Here is a 21,949-nt window from a genome sequence, read left to right on the forward strand (position 1 = left end):
TACTTCTAAAATGCCTTACCACATTGGTATCCCACTGTTTGCCACAAACTTTTTTTGGGGGGGACATTTTCCGTGACTTCTGGCCTTAGCAGTGTTGTATCTTCTATTATTTACTCCACATGTGTGCCTTGCCTGTTTGTTCTCCTCCGTGTTAGAATGTTCTTCCTCTTCTTCTGGGCCATCTGCAAGACACATATTTTCAAGGGCCAGTTCTTACCATCTATGAGGAGCCTTTCCTCATCCTTCCAGTATGTAACTTGGCACTGAGTTCTTTGCCTTATCCTTTTAACACACCATTCTTTCTGTCCTATTGCTCAATCTAGTAATGTTTCTGATGTGAACTTTCGTATCTTTACTAGAATGTATTAATATTTTAAGTTCTTTGTGGTGAGGAAACTTGCCACTAGAGAGGGCTTTCAAATGTGCAGGTCTGCCCTTGTCACTAGATAGGAAAATCTTTTTAATGCCCCAGAAACCATGGACACATAGCTCACAAAATTGATAGAGGAAATATTCAACCTCAACAGTTAAGACATTTAAAAGACTTGAGATACCATTTTTCATCTGTTAGATTGGTAAAATTAATACGGAGTTGTGAGAGGACACAGAAATAGGCAATCTTGTAGCCTTCCAGTGGGCAAATCAATCAATAATGCCTTCTGGAGGGTAAAGTAGGAAGAAGTTCTAAAAACTTATTAATAATATCCTGTGATCCATGACTTCCACTTTCAGAAATGCATCCTAAGGAAATATATGCACAAAACTATGTTTAAGGTGGTCATGATGGTGTTAAAAAATAGAGTAGTAGGTAAATAAATCATGACCCAGCTGTACTATGGAATACCATGCAGTCATTAAAAATAATAGCTTGGGGTATGGCCTTTGCCACCTTCTGCTATCAGTATCCTGATTCTTTAGGGGGAACCGTTCTTTCCTCCTCAGTCCATGTTTGAATGGGTGTCTTAGTTTGGGTTCCCCGGAGAAACAGACCCTGAGATGGAGATTGTCATGCAGAAAGTTTATTGGGGAGTATCCTTAAAATCAACACTTGTAGGGGAGTCCAAGGGGTGGGGACTGGGCAGAGGGAGGAGTTGAGCTGTGATGCGGTTGCCATGAATACCTCAGATGATTCTAGCAGGAGCTTTGGAGCAGGAACCAGCCTTCAAAGTCATCTCAACTTGAGGTAAGGGGGTTGGGGTTCAGCATATATATGTGTACATATGTATACACACGCAATTATACACACACACATCAATCATTGGATGGTGGCTGACACTGGGAGGGGTGTGACCTTGGTCTGGGTGGCTCTCTGGCTAACTACCACCACAGAGATGACTTAGCTTAAAGGTATCAGCTACCACCACTTAGCAACCTGGGGAATGAGTGCCTCAGTCCTGAATGGGGAATTGGGGTGGTGCACCTCAGCGCCCACTAGAGGTGGGGCTGAACTCATCCTGCTCTTGGCCCAGGCACAGCTGATCTGAGCATCCCAAGGCTACACATTCTTGCCTTCAAATAGTGACTGGTCCAGGTGTGGGTCCTTGACGCAAAACAAGTCAGTGAATCTGATGTGGGGATTTTTGCTGGAACAGTTAGAAAAGAGGTACTCTTGCTCCTGGGTTTGCTAGGCGGGGCCTGTGAAAGCATGGAGCTTTCCTTCGCAGCCCTATCTACCACGGAAGAAAATGAGGCCAACGCTCAGAAAGAAAAAGAGCCAACGGACGGAGAATGACAGCCCTGAAGCTATTATTTGGGTAATTCACTAGTTTAAAGTCCCTGGACTTTTCCAGTTACACAAACCAATATATTATTACCTTTTTGCTTTACTCAATTTAAGTGGGTTCTGACAAATGGTATGCAAGAATGAAAACATATTCATGGTACGTGTTAAGTGAAAAAAAACCCACAATATTTTACATATGGTAATGACCCTAGTTTTGTAAAATGAATGTGCACATTCAAAAGAAAATGCAGCAGAACAGAAACAATGGTGAGATGGGGGTGAGAGCCTGAATTTAATTTTACTCTATATGTTTCACGAAGATGTCAGGGTCTAGGATTTTACCCAATGTACCTACTTACCCCACTGTATGCACTGGTAGGATCTCCATGAAACAGTACCGGCTCGCCTGTAAACCTGTTAGTCTCATGGAAGTACTACATTCCTACTGTCCGTCATTTCCCTCTGGATACTGTCTTCGCACGGCCGCTTCTTTCTCCAACTCATTTCACACCTTGGCTGCAGCCACCGGAATCCTAGTTTTCTGAAGTATCAGGAATGCGTCTTGGCGGCCTGCCTACTCCATCCCCGCACCGGCGCCCCACACTCCGCGTCAAACTCCTGCTCATCCTAGGGGCCCAGGCGGAGATGGGCGCTGCAGTGTGGGTCCCCGCCTCGGCTTCCAGGTACAGATGCAGCTGTCATCGAGGTCTAGACTGCAGAAAGAGTTGACAGCGCTGCCATTCAGCGCGGGGCCCCACGCGGTCACTGGGGGCTGCCGCTGCCGGCCCGGGCGGGGTCTTGCGGCGGGGCGGGCGCAGCTGCTTCCCCGCCCCGGGGCGGCGCCCGCACTCGAGTCCTCGGCCCCAGTGCCGCCGCCATGTCCTCCGGGGCCAGCGCGAGCGCCCTGCAGCGCCTGGTGGAGCAGCTCAAGCTGGAGGCCGGCGTGGAGCGCATCAAGGTGAGCGCTCGCCGGGAAGCGCGCTCTGCTCGGCGCCCCGCCCGAGGGCCGTGCGGGGAGGAGGCCGCGGCCCCGCGCGGAGACGCCTGCTGACCGGGCCCCCGCCCAGGGGCCGCCGCGGGGCCGCCGAGAGGCCTCGGCGCGCTGGCAGCGCGCGCAGGGCCGAGCCGGGACCCGGCGCCCGAGAGTGGAGGCCGGGCCTGGTGGGCCCCGCCAGGCGGGCCTGTCCCCGCAGGCGGGGTCCGGGACCGGGGTCCGGGACCCAGTGCCCGGGGGCGTGCCCGCTCCGCAAGCTCCCCCTAGTTGTTAACGGCGTGGGCAGTGACTCGGAGGGGCCCGCGGTGCCGGCGACACGCTGGCGGCCTGGTCGCCGCCGGCGCTGGAGGATGGAGTCCGGAGATGGGGAGGCCACGCACTGACACGACTCGGTGATGGATTGATAGGCGGAGAGCGAGAGGGAGGAGAAAGGGGATGCTCAGGTTTCTGGAGTGGTGACAGGACGGATGGCGCTGCCACCCGCTAAGGTAGAGGGGAGGGAGAGCGGGCTTGGGGGGAGATGATGAGTTCGGTTTTGGATACGCGGACTGGAAGGAGCCATCCAGGGGGTATTGGGCTGTGCGGACTGAAGCTCAGAACGCAAGGCTGAAAGAGGTCATTCAAAAGCGTGGGAGTCGGACGAGTGCATTATATGAAGAGCAGAGCTCAGAGCCTGGGACCCAGCGTCCAGCCAGAACAGAAGGCAGCAAGAGACAGTGGGGGAATTGAAGCAAGGAAGGAGAGAGTATCAAAAATAGGGGGCTGAGTCAACATGTCCCATGTGCAGTTGACTAAGAAGCATCTGTTGCATAATTGGGTTTAGCAACTCTCGTAGCATCATTTGTGAAATGTGTGCGCGTATGTGTGAACGGACACTACTGTGACAGCAGCGCCTTTCTCTGTGCCTGGCACCATTCAGCGAATAGGGTGATTCTAGTGGGGATGATTAACAATCAATAAACTCACCAATAAATAAAATAATTTCAGATAACAACTGGAATGAAGATTATGAAAAAGGTAAAGAGAGAGAGGGCCAGGGAATGCAGAGAGGTTGCAGTGACATGTGTAGGAGCAGAAGCAGAATCTGGATTGTAAGAGGGTAGGCAGACTTTTTTGGAAAGAAATCTTTTTCCTCTTTTTCCTCTTTTCCTCTTTTCCTCTTTTTAAAGAGGAAATAATTTTTTTTTTTAATTTAGGAAAGGAAAGCCATATTTCAGGGTTGGGAGGAAGGAACAAACTACTTTTAGGTTAAAGAGAAGACACTAATGGAGAAGGGGAATTAAAGGTAGAGGAGACAGGGTCTTGGGGGACATGGGATTGATGGCACAGCTTCTGAGACACAAAGAAAGGAGGTGAGGATAGGAGTAAAGGGAGATGTTTCTAGATATGAGCTAAAAGACTGATATGATGACGATTTTCTTTGTGGAATAAGAGGCCAAGTTTTCCTCTAGGGCAGGGAGAAGGAGACTAACGGAGTTGCGGGGGCGGAAGGCCGGGGAGAGTGCTGTTGGGAATGGGAGTGGACCCTGAGCAGTCCCATGTGGGATAAACTCTGCCTCTGAGGACCCAGCTACTGTGAGGTTGGAGACTGCTTGTCCTACTTGTGATTTTTTTTTTTTTTCCATTCAGCAGCATCTGACCCTTCAGGGATCTGAGTGCCGAGGGTGAGTGGTAGGTGGCTGAGTAGTGGGTTAGCAGGGGAGGTATGCCAGAAAGGTGGCGGTGGGGCCAGAGGGCAAGGAGTTTGAAGGTCTGGCCAGAAAGAGGCTGAACCTAAGCTGGCTAGGGAAGGAACAGAGCCAACCTCCTGGTGATGGGCAGGACAGAAGGGGAGGAGAATAAAGGAAGCAGCACGCTGGATGGGCAGGAGAGATTGTGATCAGAGAGTAGGATATTAGAGTGTAAAATTTCAGAAGTGGAGCAGTCACAGGTGTTGTAACTGTATCTGTTAGTATTGAGGAGAGTGTTGTTGGAAGGGAGGAATTCAGGGAACTGAACTAGCGTTGTTCAAAATGTTCAAGAGGATGGGACCCGAGGGGGGAAGGAAAACTGTGAGTCTAATGCCTGCCTGCCCTGCAAAGTATCGGGTAGCCTGGGCCCAGTGGTGTGCCTGTACTCCCAGCTAGTTGGGAGGCTGAAGCAAGGAGATCGCTTCAGCCCAGGAGTTGAGGCCAGCCTGGGCAACATAGTGAAACCCATCTCTTAAAAAAAAAAAAATAGGGGCAATATGAAGCTGAGAGCCAGGGAATTCAAGTGAATTGCTCAAGGTCACAGTTAGTTTGTTTAATAATAAGGTAATAAGCTTATTAAAGTGGTGTATTCATAGAAATCTGATCTGGGGTGCTTGGCAGGGTTTCTCTTCTCTCTGGCTGTACCTTAAGGAGGGACAACATTCCAGGGTCTGGTCTGTCTCATTTCAGGGCTCAGTGTTGGATGTTCTTAGCACACCCAGAGATGTCATCTCTTTGACAGACTTGCTATTGGGTAAATAAACCAGGACACAAATACTCTGGCATATAATAGAGGACATCCTTTCCCAGTGACTGGAATGCTTGACATCCTTCCCAGGACTCCTCTCAGAAGTTGCTGGGTTAACATGGGCTCAAACCAAGGAAAGTCAGGTTAACTGGGTGGGGATTATCCCACCTCCAATGGCAGGGGTCAGCTTATGAGCATTTGGGCTTTTATTCTCCGAGTGAAGTCTCTCTCCTTTGATGGTGTTAGAGAGATGCTGACCACTTTTACTCTTCTCCTGTGTGCTCTCCATATCTCCTTACCGTAATATTTTGACTGTGTCCTTTAGGCTAGAGTCCAGCTAGTGCTACTTCTTCAGGGGCCCTGGGAGACAGTGTCCTTCCACCTACCATGTGTGCAGTTCACCTGTTCCTCTGATGCAAAGATAGAAAGCATGAACGTAATTGGTTCTAAATTTCTTTTGAGTCAATAACTGTTACATATAAACCATTAATTCCAGTTGTAATTAATGTGAAAATGTCAGAGCTTCTATTGAGAGACAAGTAAGCTTAAACATTAGTCTGGTAATATTATATGTTTATATTTATATAATATAAACTATTAGTACAATACAACCAAAATTCCTAAAGTATTCCAGAAACATGGTGGCAATCATAACATAAACAGTTAATTTTCTAGTTATCTGGGGGCTTAGAAAATTAACACAGCCTAGCAGTAATACTTGAATAGCAATCAGAACCATTTTTGTATAATGCGGGTGAGTTTTACATAGAACACTTTTTCAATGAAAAAAAAAAAAGTACAGTGAGGAAAGGAAAGGAAAGCCTCTAAGTAGAAATATGCATCAAAAGCAGGATAAAAGGAAAAGGCATAATAATATTGTATCAGTTTTTATTGCCTAACAAACCACCAAAAAACGTATGGTTTAAAACATTATTAACTCACAGTTCGTTCCTAGGCTGACGATTTGAGCTAGGTTCAAGTGTACTGGGCTCTCCCATGCATCTGCAATCAGATGGAGGGTTGGCTGGTGTCTGGACGACTTAGGACAGCCTCACTCATGTCTGGAGGCTGATAGGCAGGTGGCTGGAGCTGGCTTACTGGTTCTCCAGAAGACCTCCAGTTGGCTAGCCTGGGCTCATTCAGATGGTAGTCTTAGGGTTCCAACTGCCGCAAAAGATGTAGCTACAAAGACTCTTCAGGACTAGCTTGGATCTTGCCCGTTATTTCTGCCACATTCTATTGATCAAAACAAGTCACAAGACCAGCCCAGATTCCCGGGGTGGGTAAATAGACTCTACCTCTTAGTGGAAGGAGCTGCAAAGTATTGTGACCATGTTTACAATGTGCCACAATGTATTGCTGTACGCCAGCACTATTCTAAGCGCTTAGCATTTGTTAACTCACTTAATAGTTGTATCAACCCAGTGAGTTGGGTGCTGTTTCTAAATATTTCACAGATGAGAAAACAGGTACTGAGAAGTTAAGTAACTTACCCAAGGTCATATAGGCAAGTGACAGCTGAATTTGAGTAAGACAGTCTTGTTTCAGGGGCTGCACTCTTAACCAATAAGCTATACTTCCTCAAAAGCATGGGGAAAGGACTTTATCACATGTTTGGAGCAGACTGAATAAGGCTCCAGCCTTGTAAACATTAAAACAATTTGCTTACTTGGCAAACTTGGCTATATCAATGCAAGTCTTACATAAATGAAAATTTGAAAAGGGAACACTAGAATCAGCTATTTCTTTACTAATTCAGTCTCAAAACTAGGATTCTTTGTTGAATAAGAATCTAAAGCAAAAATATCCTAAATCAAAGTTCATAGAAATTGTAACCTTTGCTCTTTGAAGTTCCATTATGAGAACTTTCAGCAAAAAAGAGACTTTTAGAGGTCACAAAAAGTTGATGTTTATGGTTGTATGATCATTTTCAGAATATCAGGGCTACCGAATGGCTCTGGCTGCTAGTGCAGTGCCATGTTGCCATCCCTTCGTTTCAGGTTTCTCAGGCGGCTGCGGAGCTTCAGCAGTACTGCATGCAGAACGCCTGCAAGGATGCCCTGCTGGTTGGCGTTCCTGCTGGAAGCAACCCCTTCCGGGAGCCCAGATCCTGTGCTTTACTCTGAAGACTGGTGAGTAATGGCACACTGTCATGTCCTGGGGCTATGGCATTATCACAGGGCTTCCCAAAGGATCTAAGCAACTGAGTTTTCAATGTCTGCTATTGAGGGGTTAAAATAAAAAACCAGAAAAATGCACAACTTTCCCTGAAGGGCAATTCTAGTGTATAGTTACCCTGCCTGTAGAATTCATCTAATTAGGAGAGTATTAATTCTCTTTGACTCTAACTCATGAGATGCAAATACCTATATGTACTTGAGCTCTTGAATTGAGTTGGCTGATAATAATTTTTGACCTTAATCCCACCCTCTGTCCTTACACCATCCCAGGGTTGTGATTTGCTACTAGATGCTGTCAACTAAATTGCTATTCTCAGGACTAACGACTCCTGAGAGGAGGAGACTTGTGCCTGCCACCGGCTGTGATTTCTTCTCTAAAGGCTTTCAGAATATATCTTTGTGTTTTAATGTTTTAATGGAGGATGAAATGTAGCTACTCAGCAAAAGTGAGTAGGGTTAAAAGGGCTTTAAAAATTGATAACTGAAATGAAAATACCTCTCTGGTAGCATATTAGAAATTTCATAGGTTTGAATACTTTGTATTGGGGTCTTTTTCACATTTTCATTATTTCATTTTTTAAGAGGACAAGGGCATAGATTATTAGAGACTTTTGCATCAATGTTTTTCAAGTTGTGTGTTCTAAGTGGTGTTTATACGGTAATTATCTTAAGTCCTTTTTCACGCAATTGCAAAAGGAAATTGCTCACATTTAAAAGAAGGAAGTAAAATGATGAACTGATACCTTTTATTACAACCTGGATGGAACTGGAGACCATTCTGCTAAGTGAAGTATTGCAAGAATGGAAAAACAGACACCACACGTATTCACTACTAAATTGGAACTAATGGATCAACACTTCCGTGCACATATGGAAGTAAAACTTAATGGAAATGAGGTGTAAGGGGGAGGAGGGGATGGGTAAATTCACACCTAATGGGTACAATGCACCCTATCTGGGTGATGGACACACTCATAACTTCGACTCAAACTGTACAAAAGCAAATTATGTAATCAAATCATTTGTATACCTGTAATATTCTGAAATTTAAAAAATAAATAAAAGGAGGAAGTAATCTATCAGGTACTATTGTACCTTTTAATGGAAAATGTTCACATTTATGGTACTAAAATAATAGTCTTATGTTGGGATAACATTTTTCTTTTTACAAAGCACTTTCATGGGTTCTACTCATTCGGTGGTGTGGTTTGGATGTTTTTGGTATTAACCTGTTACTTTCAACTTTGCAAATACTAAAGTGCCCTATGAAATGTGACTAGTTAATTTTTTGAATAAATCTTACTAAAGTGAAAACCAACCAAACTCTCTTTCCAGTAGGAAAGAAGTTCTCTGAGGAATGCCTTCAAGTACAAAGTGATGAATGACTGCCTCCAAGTCTCAAGAAAACACTTTTCCCAGCCAAATGACTTTTAGATATTTTAGTCCTTTCCTATAGCCAAAATTCTACAGGAATTGATGAGTTTCTACTAAAATAAGGAAACTGAGTGAAGGAGTAGAGTTTTAAATAATAATGGCCTGGTTTTTTTCATGAAGTGCTTTATACTTAAGACAAACACCTTATCACCAAATATACCAAAATGCATGTCTTTCTTAAGTGAATTACTGGTGTTTCTATACCTGGAATATCATGTATATTTTATTTACTGGATGTTTACATTTTAGGAAGGAAAACATTTTTGTTTGTTAAAAAAATTGAATATTTATAATTATTTTTCCTGACAAAGATTTTTATACCATAACAAAATTTGTTCTTTTCTCATGAATTTACAATTTCTAAATGAAGACAAGAACGTAAAAATTGGGAGAGAAGAATAGGCTTTACTAATCAAATGATGTCTTGATTTTTCTAAATGAGGAAGATTGTTTTATTTCTAACACTAAACATGAGGGCTATTTCTTAGCAAACCTATCTGGAAAGATTAACGTTATGTTGTGTTTTAGGTTGCCCCATCGTCTATATGAAGCAGAATCAGTCTTTGTATTCTTAACGTTCCTCTACTTTGTAGTTGTATGTAAAAAAAAAAGATAATACTACGTTATTTCATGTCTTTAAAAACATTTAAAATGTGACCTACAGAACCTTGTAAATGGTTAAAAACAACACAATGTGAAAATATTACAACCTAAAAGAATTCATAATGTCACAAGTGTTTTACTTTGATGATGTGCCTTTGATTTAATTGGAACACTTTTAGAAGGATACATTATTTGTGCTAGTCATAATCTTTGAAGAGCTTGCTTGGAAATAAAATTTCTACTTAATTCATCACTTTCTGTGACAACGGAATTTTGTGTCTGACTTTGTATTAAGGCTTCATGGATTTCTGTTTGTTTGTGAGATTAAGTGCTGGAAGAGGCAGGTGAAATTTTTTTAAGTCCTTGTAGAATTTTGTAAATGTCCTGAAAAATATATATACATATAATATGAAGAAATCTCTCAATTACTGGCAACATTTTCTTTTTGAAATAGCTATGTATAAACTCATAAATAAGTAAACAAAAATATCTGTGAGCATAGTGTTACAGTAGAGAAAACAGAAGTCATTAGATGGGAATGCCCTTAACTAATTCTAGCCACTAAACTTCTAGATCTCTGTGATCTGAATTCATTCCATTTGGTCATAGTTCAAGTATCTCTTTTCTTTTTTTCTTTCTTTCTTGCTTTTTTTCCTTCTTTCTTTCTTTTTTTTTTTTTTTTTTGAGAAAGGGTCTTGCTCTGTCTCCTGGGCTAGAGTGCAGTAGAGTACAGTGGCGTCACCATAGCTCACTGCAACCTCAAACTCCTGGATGCAAGCGATCCTCCTGACTCTGCCTGCTAAGTAGTTGGGACTATAGGCATGCACCACCATGCTCGGCTGTATCCATACATTTTTCATGCCAAAACTGGAGTCAACCTAAATGTGCATCAGTGAGAGTATAATTAAATATATTATGACACATCATATTAAGAAGCGGCTAAGAAGGATATACATACAGTCAGTCCTGCTGTAACATGACATATGCATTCCTAAAAATCACCAAGCTATGTTGAATCACACAATAATAACCACAGGGCTTATGGGAAAATGGCATTAGGGGCTTCACACTCAAATTTTATCAGTGACAAATAAAAAAGGTAAAAGCTAATAAAAATGATAGCACACTTTTAGACATGTTAAATGGTTAAGGAATACATAAATACTATTAATATAATACATACGGCTTTTTACCTTGAACGTGTGAAGGTTCCTTGTGGAGCTTTAGGCCCCACTCTCCCACTGGCTATCCACACCTCACTCCCATGCCTACCACCCTTTCTGCTTGAGGGAAAAAACAAAAGAGAGGTAGAAAAAGAGAGAGAGAACAGAGATAAAGAGAAAAACTGAGAGAACTGAGAGGAAAGTGGGGGAAAATTAAAGAAAGGTGAGTGTACAGGACTTCTCAGCGAAGTTGCAATTTGTGTCATTGTGAGGAGGTGGAAGGAGGGTTATCTAGTCAGAAAGCTGAAACATCAGATGTGTCACTGAGCCACATTGAGTGTGGTTCAGTGATCTTGCAAGATGTGTGGTATGTGTGTTTTGTGTATTCCTATCCAGCTCATTTCAGTTGGGTGCAATTTTTGAGTTCACCTCAAGTGTTTCCTGTGAACAAAATCACATATCAGAATGTAAAATTCATGTTATACCCACATTGCTCCATAATGTATTGATCATTTTGGAAAAAATTTGAATTTTCAAAGGTCTATTTTTTAAAAACAAAAATGGAGTTGTGCAATATATGGTGTTTTATATATTGTTTTTCCTTCTTTTTTTGCTCTTTATATTATGGACATCTTCCTTGTTAGAGCACACAGATTTACTTTCTTCTTAATGATTTCATGATATTCTATAGCCTAAATTGTTTACCTATTCCTTTACTGATAGCATTTTTGTTGTCTATAATTTTTACCTATTACAAATTATACTACAATATATTTCATTATGTTATTGAATATTTCTTTAAGACAGATTCCTGAAAATGTGATTGCTGAGTCAAAAGATACATGCATTTTTCATCTTAGTACATGTTATACAAACTGTGCTCTAAAGAAGTTGTACCAACAATATAGGAAAATGTTCCTTTCTTCATGTGCTGACATTGGATATTATGAATTTTCAAAAACTCTGCCAGTCTGATAGGTGATACAACAATAACATTTTAATTTGCATTTGTCTAATAAATAATGAAGCTGTGTACTGTTTTGAGTGTTTATTGACTATTTTTGTTTTTTTCTGAGGAAATATCTATTCATATATTTTGCCCATTCTTCTATTAAGTTGTCTTTTTCCTAACAATTTATAAAACTTCTTTATATATTAGGAATGTAAACTTTTTTGCTGTTAACTGGGTTGCAAATATTCCTTCTTAGTCATTTGTTTCTAAATTTTGTTATGGAAGACAATACTTGAAAGTTCTCTAACTTCAATTTTGTCCTAGATTTTAACTTTCTTGATGTTGGAGGGTTGACTGTGGTGATCTTCACTTCCTGACTCGAGGGGTCAGACCATGATGGAGACTCACTTGAAGAGCTTGTGTTTAGGTGAATCTGGAAGACATTTTGGATCTTATGACAATTATTATGCTAACTGATAAATTAGAATATTTAACTTACAAAGATGCAAACCAAAGGGCAGAATATATATTATGAAAATTTAATATAGAAACACTGAGAACATGTATGAATAATTGTATTTTCTTTAATGTATGAGCAAATCTAAATACTTTTGCTAGCGGATTATCATCAAAAGCAGTGGAATATGGCATGTAGCATTGTTCTTTACCGCCTTCAAAAAAACTTTAGCCGAGTCTGTCCATCAACCCTACCAGGGACTTTTTCATACACTAGACGTCGTTTTTTGAATTGTGGTGGTGGTGAGTACATGAAACCTGTTAAAAGGAGAAAAAGAAAAACCATTTTATTGCTTATAATAGTAAAGTGTAGCTATTTTTTTCCAGTTATTCAAGTGGATGCTGTCTCCTTGTCATCTATCAACAAAGTGTCAAAATTTCCAAACTGTGATACAATAATAACTGTTAAAAATTATGTTTTAAACATAAATGGACCTGTATCTAATGGCCCAGTATTAACAATTAGTGTTAAATACACATATTTCTATGCTCATACCTTGTACAAATAGTTAAATCTCCTGGATTTCAATTTTCTTTTCAGTGAAATGAGAAATTATACTATATGATCTTTAAGGTCTCTTCTATTATAGTTCTAATATTTTTAAGTAAACAATCCAGATGGTTTGGGAGGCAACTCAGGCAGGGCTTCCTAATTCCTGAAGGTTTCCAATGAGTCCTCATTGACTAGGATACAAATTAGAAGCTCACCTTAATTGACTTTGAACCTAAAACAAAGACATACTGTTTGATCTCTGTGTACCTTCTGTGTATCTATCTTTATGGTGAGAATGTATACAATTCTGTCGGGTTTTCTTTTTCTTCTTCTTTTTTAAGTTTGCCCTTCCTATGCCTGACTGCAGCTTTTTTTCCTTCACTTTGGCTATTCTTCTCATGAACATACGGACATATTTCTTTTTAGGGAGGGGCTGTATGTTTAGGAATCTATCTTTAAATTCATGTCTTTAAAATCATATCTGGAAAATAAATCTTTAACTCCAATTAAGGAGTTAAAGAATCCTTAAATAAATAATTTGATGAAACACAGGGAATGTAAATGATGATAGGAGCCTGGTTGCTCACTGTGAAGCTGTGGGAGAGCCTAGACTGGCTTATACAATTTGGGAGGCCCTCTATTAGTAAAACAAAGAATACAGGATTTTCTGGGCCCCTCTGAGTCCTCACAAAAGGGCCTATGCAAAAGAGAAGCTTTGAAGCTTAAGCTTCTCTCCTGTCCCCCACCCCTTTTTTTCCCTTCCTGGTAAGTCTACCTTTGTATAGTCATTAGAATTTAATATTTTGCTCTAGATGCTTGGGCCAATACAATAAGAAAAGACACCAAAAGAAAGGTAGAATTACTAGAAATTAGAAAATAAAATTGTTCTTTTATTTTTATTTGTGTATTTATTTATTTGAGACAGAGTCACTCTCTTTGCCTGGGCTAGAGTGAAGTGGTGCAATCATACTTCACTGTAACCTCAAACTCCTGGCCTCAAGCAATCCTCCCACCTTGGCCTCACAAAGTGCTAGGATTACAGGCTTGAGCCACTGCACCCAGCCAAAATTGTTCTTTTAAAAATTTGATATTATGTGTTGAAACAACTCAAAAACATACATCAAAATGGAGTTAACAGCAGTACCTATTTAAGAGAATTGTTAGAATTAAACAATCCACATAAAGGGCTTAGATTGGTGATTGGCACCATTGCTCTTAATGAATGTTATCCAATTAAATATAGCTGTCCCACAAGAGGTTAATTTTCTGATTCATGGATTCCTCTGTTTAATCTTTGTTGATTTTAGTCTTCTCTTTCACTAAGATTTTTTGTGTTTTTATTTTTAGCTTCTTAAGTTGAGTGCTTAGTTCATTTAAAGCTACAGGAATTTGACATATTATATTTTCTTTGCATTTATTTTAGGGTTTTAATTTCCTCCTTGACCCAAAAGTTATTGGAGGATTTTTAAGTATAGTAATTAAAACAAAAAATTTTTTAAAATTTGGAGATGGTTCTTATCTTTTTAAATTAAATTTGAGAGCAGTTTTATCAACTATTGATTAGTGTTACCTGTTAATGATTCCTTGTCTCTTGGATCAGATGAAGATTCAGGGTGCCTTTTCCGTCCTAAACACTTTCCAGTTCTTTCATAGAGATAGTGTCTGTTGAATTCTCTTTGATTTACATTAGTCTCAGAAGGACAAAATAAATCCAAACTGGGGACAGATGGTAATCCTCTCCAGAAAGTCCTTTTAGTTTCAACATTTGAACTTTCACATGTGAAGTCTTTTAATTCATCCAACAGACATTGTTGCTGATTAGTGAATAAATTATCTTTCTGAGAGTACCACTTGTCATGTGTAGTCTGCTCTGTACCAAACTGTAAGTTGAATGAGTGATCCTCTTGTTCCCATACATTTTTTTTAAAGTTCCAATGAAGAGGAGATTGAGAGCCTTCTAGTGAAAAGATAGGGGCAGATACGTCTTTATTTATGAATCCTTTTGCTTCATGTGTTCCTTTTTTCTGATAATTTATAAAATTAGGGACAACCGTCTTTGGAGTGTCAGTTGGTGATATTATAGTTTCACAGTTCATTTGTCTTAGGCCCAAAGAAAAGATATCTGACTCTGAATCATTTTGATTTACAAAGGAGTTACAAGCTGCTTTCCTTGATTCTGTATTAACTAGAAAAGGATTATTATTCTCCACTATATTAGGGTTACAACTGGAGTCTTTCCAGTAGCTAGTCTGATTGTATGAAGTCACAGATGGTAAAATGCATGGCACTTTTTTTAGTTCCATAAGGGAAGAGTTATAATTTGAAGTGTTGTTTATGTCTTCCTGTACTGTCTCTCCTAATTCTGAATATTGGTAAAATTCATTATGTTCTTGAATGATAGAGTTGGAAGAGCCAGAAGCTGAACTCTGAGAAGTAAAGGTATCAGTCTGATTCCTATTTTCCCAAGGAGATGAAATTTCAGGTGATTTTGTTGTGGAAGAAGAACTAATCTTGAATAAGGAAGTGATGCTATAAAAATGCTAAAAAATTAGAAAATTAATCAATATAATACAATACAAACATCAGTTTAGTAAATAGAAATAATGATGCTTATCTATATAGAAAGAAGGAAAATATAAATAAGTAGGCTATTCATAAATATTATAGTGATTCAGGTCTTAAGAACATAAAATAATTAGGTTCTATTAAAATAAAAACATAATTTGCATCTATTTTCTAATCACTTGTAATAGAATTTTTAAATAGCCTATTTTTCAGAACAGTTTTAGGTTCACAGCAAATATAACAGAATTTTTAGTTATATAAGTTATAAATTAACATTATTTCCTTGATAAAAATTTTAAAATATCACCAATAAGGCTAAAGTTCTTTTTACTGCTATAATGACAGGCGTGTCAGGATTGTTGGGAAGAGGTACTATAAAGACATGTGAATAGAGTACAAGTACATAATTGAATTATTTGTGGGCATAATAATATTTCAAACAATTTAATGTGTGACAAACTATACTGAATTATCTATGTAAAATAGCTTTAAAATATATAATATGATTGATAGCTAATGCAAATTCTATATGGAATATAGTTCCAGTAAATTATTTCTTTGTTATGTGAAGTCCAAAACAATTAAACTTGGATACCTTCATTTTAAAAACCCTAAGGTAAAAATAGATGCTCAAATCGAAAGAAAGTAAATTCAGATAAGAATATAGATCTCAAACAACTAACCTTTAACACTTTCTCTGGAACTTCAGGTAGGAGTTCCTGAAGTTGACACAGAGTTGCTAATAATATCCAATGCAGTGAAGGTCCTTTATTTAACATGAGCTGAGCCACCAATGGGTTAATACATGGAAAATCAAGTAAGTACATTTCTTCCTAGAAAAGAGTTTAAGGAATAATCAGCCAATGGTTTCTTGAAAGTGATCCATTTTATTCTACTCACTGCAGCAGATTAAAATTTTTGTCATTGCACCTACCTCAATTTGGGACACCTGGGAAAAAAATGTTACCAGAAAGGAAATTCAAGTACATGTGTTTATATTTGCCTTGAAAATATCTAATTTATACATTTAGAAAATAAACCTTAGATGGTGAAACTTCAAGCCAGGATTTATCCAAACATTCACGAGGATCTCTCTTCGAGGTCATTAAATTGTGGTCAGCAATTTGTCGAATTATCAGTGCTGTCTCTTCTACTCCTGGGGAAATTATAAGCTAAAAAATATATTTTTATATGTTAGATTATAGGAAATATTAGGAAGCAAAATGTAGAACTCAAAAATAGTTTGTAATTAGAAGAGAAAATTAAAACAAATTCTAATTTTAACACTTTTAGATATAATATATTGATTTATCTATGTGAAATCCAGAACATTTTATTTGTGAGTATAACCAATTTTTTTCCTTCTTTAAATATGATATCTTTGTATTTTTCAATTTTTAGAATGAAATTGTTTCCATTTTCATTTGGCATTTATTAATAAAGTCTTGAAAGATATATATAGTGTTATATTTCATCTTCTCTATTAGAAGAAACAGCAATATGAATATCACTAATAATGTTTGCTATTTTCAATGGAAAAATGACCTATTTTTGAGATTACTATGTAAAACTTGAAAAGCTTTTGGAATAGTTTGACTCAGGTAGGAGCAGACGTTTGTTTGGAATGGATTGTTCCTGGGCAGTACTGTTTCACTCTTGAATGCCTTCCTAGGAGCATGCTCTGAGCCACGTCATTGTACCTGAATACAGTATCACTCACTGGTATCGTATGTCCCATGTACGAGAAGAAAAATAATTTCTAAAGCATATTTTGCATATAGCTATTTACTATGAGCTGGGAAGAGAAGAAGGTAAATAAGTGGTGAAACCTCACTTGAATGGATAAATGAGACAGATTTACATTTGCCATTCATTTATTAGATAACTTTTCTAAGAATTTTATTTCCAGGTTTAGTGTGCATCATAGGAACAAAAGTATCAAACAGATTATTTGTTGCTTTTCTTAAGAGGTGTGCTTTGAGTGAATTCTACCTAGTAGATATTAATAAATGTGTGTTGAATGTTTTTGCTTTGCACAAAGCACTGTGCTAGCTACTACAGGTTTAACAAGTAAAATAGACCTAGTTCTTACCCTTCAGGGTGGAGGATATACTGCATACTATAATAAAGGCACAAAGTATTATTGGGAGAATGGGAGAAGAAGAGATTTATCCTGAGAGGGTATGATTGGAGCAAAGTTCTTAAAGGAGATAGTGTTTGAGCTAGGCAACTAAAGATAAGCAGAACTCTGATAGCTAGTGGTAAGGGGATGGAGGTAATAGCATTCCTGGGGGAAGGCAGGCCAGAAGGATATGATTGTGCAGTGGCTGAGAGGTGACAGTGTCGGGGCATATTCAGAAAATGGTGAATAAAATGTTAAAGGAAAAATTACTAACGGCCAAATTGTGGAGGAGTTTGAATCCAGCTGAGTTTGAACTCTGTGTTGAATGAAGTAAGAAGCTATAGAAGGTCTTTGACCAAGAAATTCAAATATTTATTAAGAGCCCACTATGTACTTGGCATTGTGCTAGGTGCCAGGAATACAAGAATGAATAAACATGTTTCCTCACCTTTAGAAACTTACAATCTAGGGAGTGAAATATTTACGACTGTATTTCAGAAGCATAATTGGTGTCTATATATGATGAATTGGAGTGGGGAAAGAGTAGAAAAAGGGAGATTAGTTAGGAAGTTATTAATATTTTAAAATCCAAGTGAGAATCAATGAAGGCCTGAATTTAGGGAAATAGCAGAGGGAGTAGAAGGAGAGACATACTAGAGACACTGCAGAGTTAAAAAGATTTAGCTACTAATTATATTAGAATAGTGATGTCATAAACTAAGCCTGAGAAAGGATAAGAAGTGTTTTGGACAGGTAGAGTTTAAGGTACTTGTGGGATATTCATGTCCTAAAGGAGCAGACCTTGAGAAATGTCAGGAAAAATTTAAGAATTATACTCAGAAATGAAAGCTGTGGAAGTGTCTGAGTTCATAAAGGCAAGAATGTAAAGCAATAATGCAGAGCGCTGAGCCCTGAACTTGGACAAATGTCTACATTTCAGAGCAGGACATTTTGAAAAAGGGCAAAGCAGAGACTGATTAGAGATCATCAATATATTACTCTACTCATATGTCATAAAATTTCCATTTTACACCAAATAAGAACTTAGCACATCTTTCACAAGGAACATTTTTCATCAAGGGATATTTATTTTTATTCATATCCTGCCATGTTTAAAAAACATCTAAGTAGACCAGGCGTGGTGGCTCACATCTGTAATCCTAGGACTCTGGGAGGCTGAGGTGGGAGATTTGCTTGAGCTCAGGAGTTTGAGACCAGCCTGAGCAAGAGTGAGACCACCTCTACTAAAACTAGAAAAATTAGCTGGGCATTGTGGCATGTGCCTATAGTCCCAGGTACTTGAGAGGCTGAAATAAAAGGATCGCTTGAGTCCAGGAGTTTGAGGTTACAGTGAGCTATGATGATGCCACTGTACTCTATTCAGGGTGACAGAGCTAGACTCTGTCTTCAAACATAAAATAAAATAAAATGATAAATAAAATCCATCTAAGTAGTTCTAAAGAGATAAATATGATTTTAAATTTATTAAAATAAAGACTTTTATTTATTTATTTTGAGACAGAGTCTTGCTTTGTTGCCTGGGCTAGAGTGCCATGGTGTCAGCCTAGCTCACAGCAACCTCAAACTCCTGGGGCTCAAGCGATCCTTCTGCCTCAGCCTCCTGAGTAGCTGGGACTACAGGTGCGTGCCACCATGTCCGGCTAATTTTTTCTATTTTCAGTAGAGATGGGGTATCCTTAAGGCTGGTCTGGAACTCCTGACCTCAAGCAATCCTCCCTGCTCAGCCTCCCAGAGTGCTATAATTACAGGTGTGAACCATGACGCTGGGCCAAACTAAAGGCTTTTAGAACAGAAGTTTAAATGGTAAGATATTTATTAATTTGAAAATGTTCTTTATTTAGCTTTTAAGCAGTTTTTAATCCACTCTATGTTTTTTCTCACTGGGCACTTGAGTTTGAGTATAATGTTGGTTTATGAAAAATATTTATAAATAAATATATAGGAAAAGAATACCTTCACATCCAGTTCTTCAGAGTTTAGCCCAGATGAAACCAAAGCTGCATAAATCAGTGCTAGGTGATGAAGTCTCTTTTCTGTAAGTTGGTACCTACAAAGAATTATATTATTATACTTCTACCCATTTGACATCTGATTGTATTTATTAAAACCTCATATTTTGTTTTCCACATTTCATAATGTTATTAGAATAACCTGGCTAAGACAATACTAGTACAGCAAACTCATGTTTTTTTCTGTCTACTCTATACTCTTTTGAAAAGACGTTTCCACCTCCAGTCTTTAATAATACTGTTAAATCTAGAGGATGCCAAGAGTATGTGTTGGGGGAGGTATGGGTTGTGGGGAGAAGCTTAACCTATCCCCTTATTGGGTACATGGATGGCTATATGACCAAAGCTTAGCCAACTAGAATACTCCATACCCCTGGTCAAAGTAACAGGTTCAGATATGAACATATGACCAGAGTCAGGATACCTAGAATCCTGCCTTACGTGTTTTTCCTGAACTGTTAGAAAAAGCATCCTTTTTTTTTTTTCTTCTATGGTTACTAAGCAGGTCAGATATGAGTGTTGAACTGTGGGTAGATATTTCTACTACTTTTACCCACTTTATGTACCCTAAGAAACAAAGGAAATTACTAAGAAGTCTAGAGGAAGACATTGCTGGATCTAGGGACTCAAATAATGTCATGGAGATAAGGCACTCTATTTCTTGGCTCTTCTTTCCTTTTTGTTGGCTTCTTTTTCAGGCAAGTTCTTTCCATAGGAGTGGCTGTCACTGTGCCTGAACTGTACAAACACTGTGGTTTCTGCTGAACACCTACTTTCCTTCTTAGAGTCTAGAACTTTGATAAGTGCTAGGTAGAAGGAACCTATGTGATCAGCCCTTAATAAAAATCCTAGGCGCTGTGTCTGTGATGAGCTTCCCTGGGAGACAAAATTTTATAAGTGGTGTCACAATTTGTTACTGGGGAAATTAAGCATGTCCTGTGTGACTCTACTAGGAGAGGACTCTTGGAAGCTTCCTCCTGGTTTCCTCTGGACTTTGCCCCATGAGCTTTTTCCTCTTGCTGACTTTGCATTATAAGGCTTTGTAACCTTGCACTGTAATACATTGTAGCCATGAATACAACTATGCTGAGTTCTGTGAGTCTTCCTAGCAAACCACCAAACCTGGGGTTGGTCTCATGGACCTCTGACACTCTTACTCAAACAGGAACTAATGGCATGAACTGCTAAGGTAATTAAAACAATTTCTTTTGTATTTTCAGTTTATCTCATTTTGTCAGCTGCTTAAGATACTTCCTAAATGTTCTAATCATCTAAAAATATAGAACTGAGATACCCAGAAGTCTAAAAATAATTACATTTTTATAATATATTATTGTGAATAAATGATAACTCTTAATACCCTGAACTTACATAAAACTATCTCAGAATATTACATAATTAATTTTTTAATGAAAATATGGGTAAAAGTAAGTTTTAATCTTTTCACATTCTCCCCTTGTACTTCAGTTGTACTACTACAACTATAGGTAGACAGTAATCTAGCAAAACTTTAAAAAATTCCCAAATCATTTATTTATCCAGAAGACTTTATATGAAAGTTCAAAGCTTAAAATACTTTACAGCTTTTGTTAGTCTTCAAAATGAAGGTTTTAGATCTGAATTATTATTTTTCTGTTCTGGTAGAAAAGAGAAACTAGGATAAATGATTTACTTGAGATTATTTGTTAATAGAAGAAGGAATAAAAATCAAGGTGTTTAGACTCATATTCTAACTTATACATATCCTGACATGATAATAATTGTACACAAAGAGTACAATCAGTTAAACAAAAATAGAGTCAAATAAGAAAGTCAATAAAGAAAAAATCACACAGGCAATGTCAAGATAAGATGTTTGTACCTTCTCTAATAATTAAATTAAAGAATATTTTTAAAACTTCTCTCATGAGTGATGTAGTATGTGTTATGTAATACTGAATGGATTAAAACAAATAGTAAGACTAGTTTGTAATTTTGTAGGAAAGATTTATTCATTCAATCAAGGAATATTTAACAAGCATCTATGATATGAAAGCAATGTGCTCAGCACTCTAAGGAAAATACTCCAAAAAGATAATATAGAACATACCAAAGATTAGGAAAAAATAAAGAGTCAAGGAGTTCAAAGGATGGAAAGGTCACATCTGTGTGCGTAAGTAGGGTATTGAGGAAAGGTCAAATAGAAAAAGTGATATTTGGGAATAGGTTATTAAAAGTAGGCACAATTTCATAACATGAAATAGTTGGAGGAAGTAAAGAATGTCACAGGAAGAGAGAAATTATGAGCACAAGTAGAAGTGGAGAAACAAGAGCATGTTTGCAAGCTGTTTGAGCAGTCCTTTTGGTTGAAATGAAAAACAGTGAAAATTAAGCCTGAAAATACAGGTTGGGATTATATTCTGAAGACCTTGAATTATGAGGTGAGTAGTTTGTATGTATTCAGAAGATAATAAGGAAGTCAGGGAAGGTGTCTTATCAGAGTGAAATAATCAGACCCTGGTTTTAGGAACATCAATTGAATGCATGACAGATTATAGACAGAAACACTGAGAGACATCTGGAGGTGGGAAAACAGTTGGTAGTTTGTTATAATGGTCCACATAAAACAATGAGAATCTGAATTAAGATGCTGGTAACATAAAGGGAGGGAGGGGATAGATGGAAGAGAAAGTCCAGTGGTTGAATCTATGAGATCT

The 21,949-nt window shown here is 38.5% G+C and overlaps 2 protein-coding genes across 3 annotated transcripts in view; one reads left to right on the plus strand and one right to left on the minus strand.

Annotated features, from left to right (window-relative positions):
* The first annotated feature begins 2,591 nt into the window (after positions 1-2,591).
* GNG10 (G protein subunit gamma 10) lies at positions 2,592-9,629 on the plus strand. Of its 2 annotated transcripts, none has more exons than XM_069474552.1 (3): positions 2,592-2,681; positions 7,196-7,327; positions 8,711-9,629. In XM_069474552.1, the coding sequence occupies exons 1-2, from the start codon at positions 2,601-2,603 to the stop codon at positions 7,319-7,321; spliced, it is 207 nt and encodes a 68-aa protein (XP_069330653.1). In that variant the 5' UTR covers positions 2,592-2,600; the 3' UTR covers positions 7,322-7,327; positions 8,711-9,629. The 2 variants fall into 2 exon arrangements, with proteins under 2 accessions (XP_069330653.1, XP_069330654.1); XM_069474553.1 differs by having other exon boundaries at positions 8,714-9,629.
* A 2,571-nt stretch (positions 9,630-12,200) lies between these two features.
* SHOC1 (shortage in chiasmata 1) overlaps positions 12,201-21,949 on the minus strand; it is an 80,741-nt gene continuing 70,992 nt past the window's right edge. The window contains exons 22-26 of the mRNA XM_069472151.1: positions 19,198-19,291; positions 16,142-16,273; positions 15,785-15,934; positions 14,107-15,076; positions 12,201-12,301 (exon numbers count right to left, since the gene is read on the minus strand). Of these exons, the coding sequence (XP_069328252.1) occupies positions 12,201-12,301; positions 14,107-15,076; positions 15,785-15,934; positions 16,142-16,273; positions 19,198-19,291 (1,447 nt within the window). The remainder of the gene's footprint in view (positions 12,302-14,106; positions 15,077-15,784; positions 15,935-16,141; positions 16,274-19,197; positions 19,292-21,949) is intronic.

The sequence above is a fragment of the Eulemur rufifrons genome, chromosome 7 (genome assembly GCF_041146395.1).
Source record: "Eulemur rufifrons isolate Redbay chromosome 7, OSU_ERuf_1, whole genome shotgun sequence".
Taxonomy (NCBI): domain Eukaryota; kingdom Metazoa; phylum Chordata; class Mammalia; order Primates; family Lemuridae; genus Eulemur; species Eulemur rufifrons.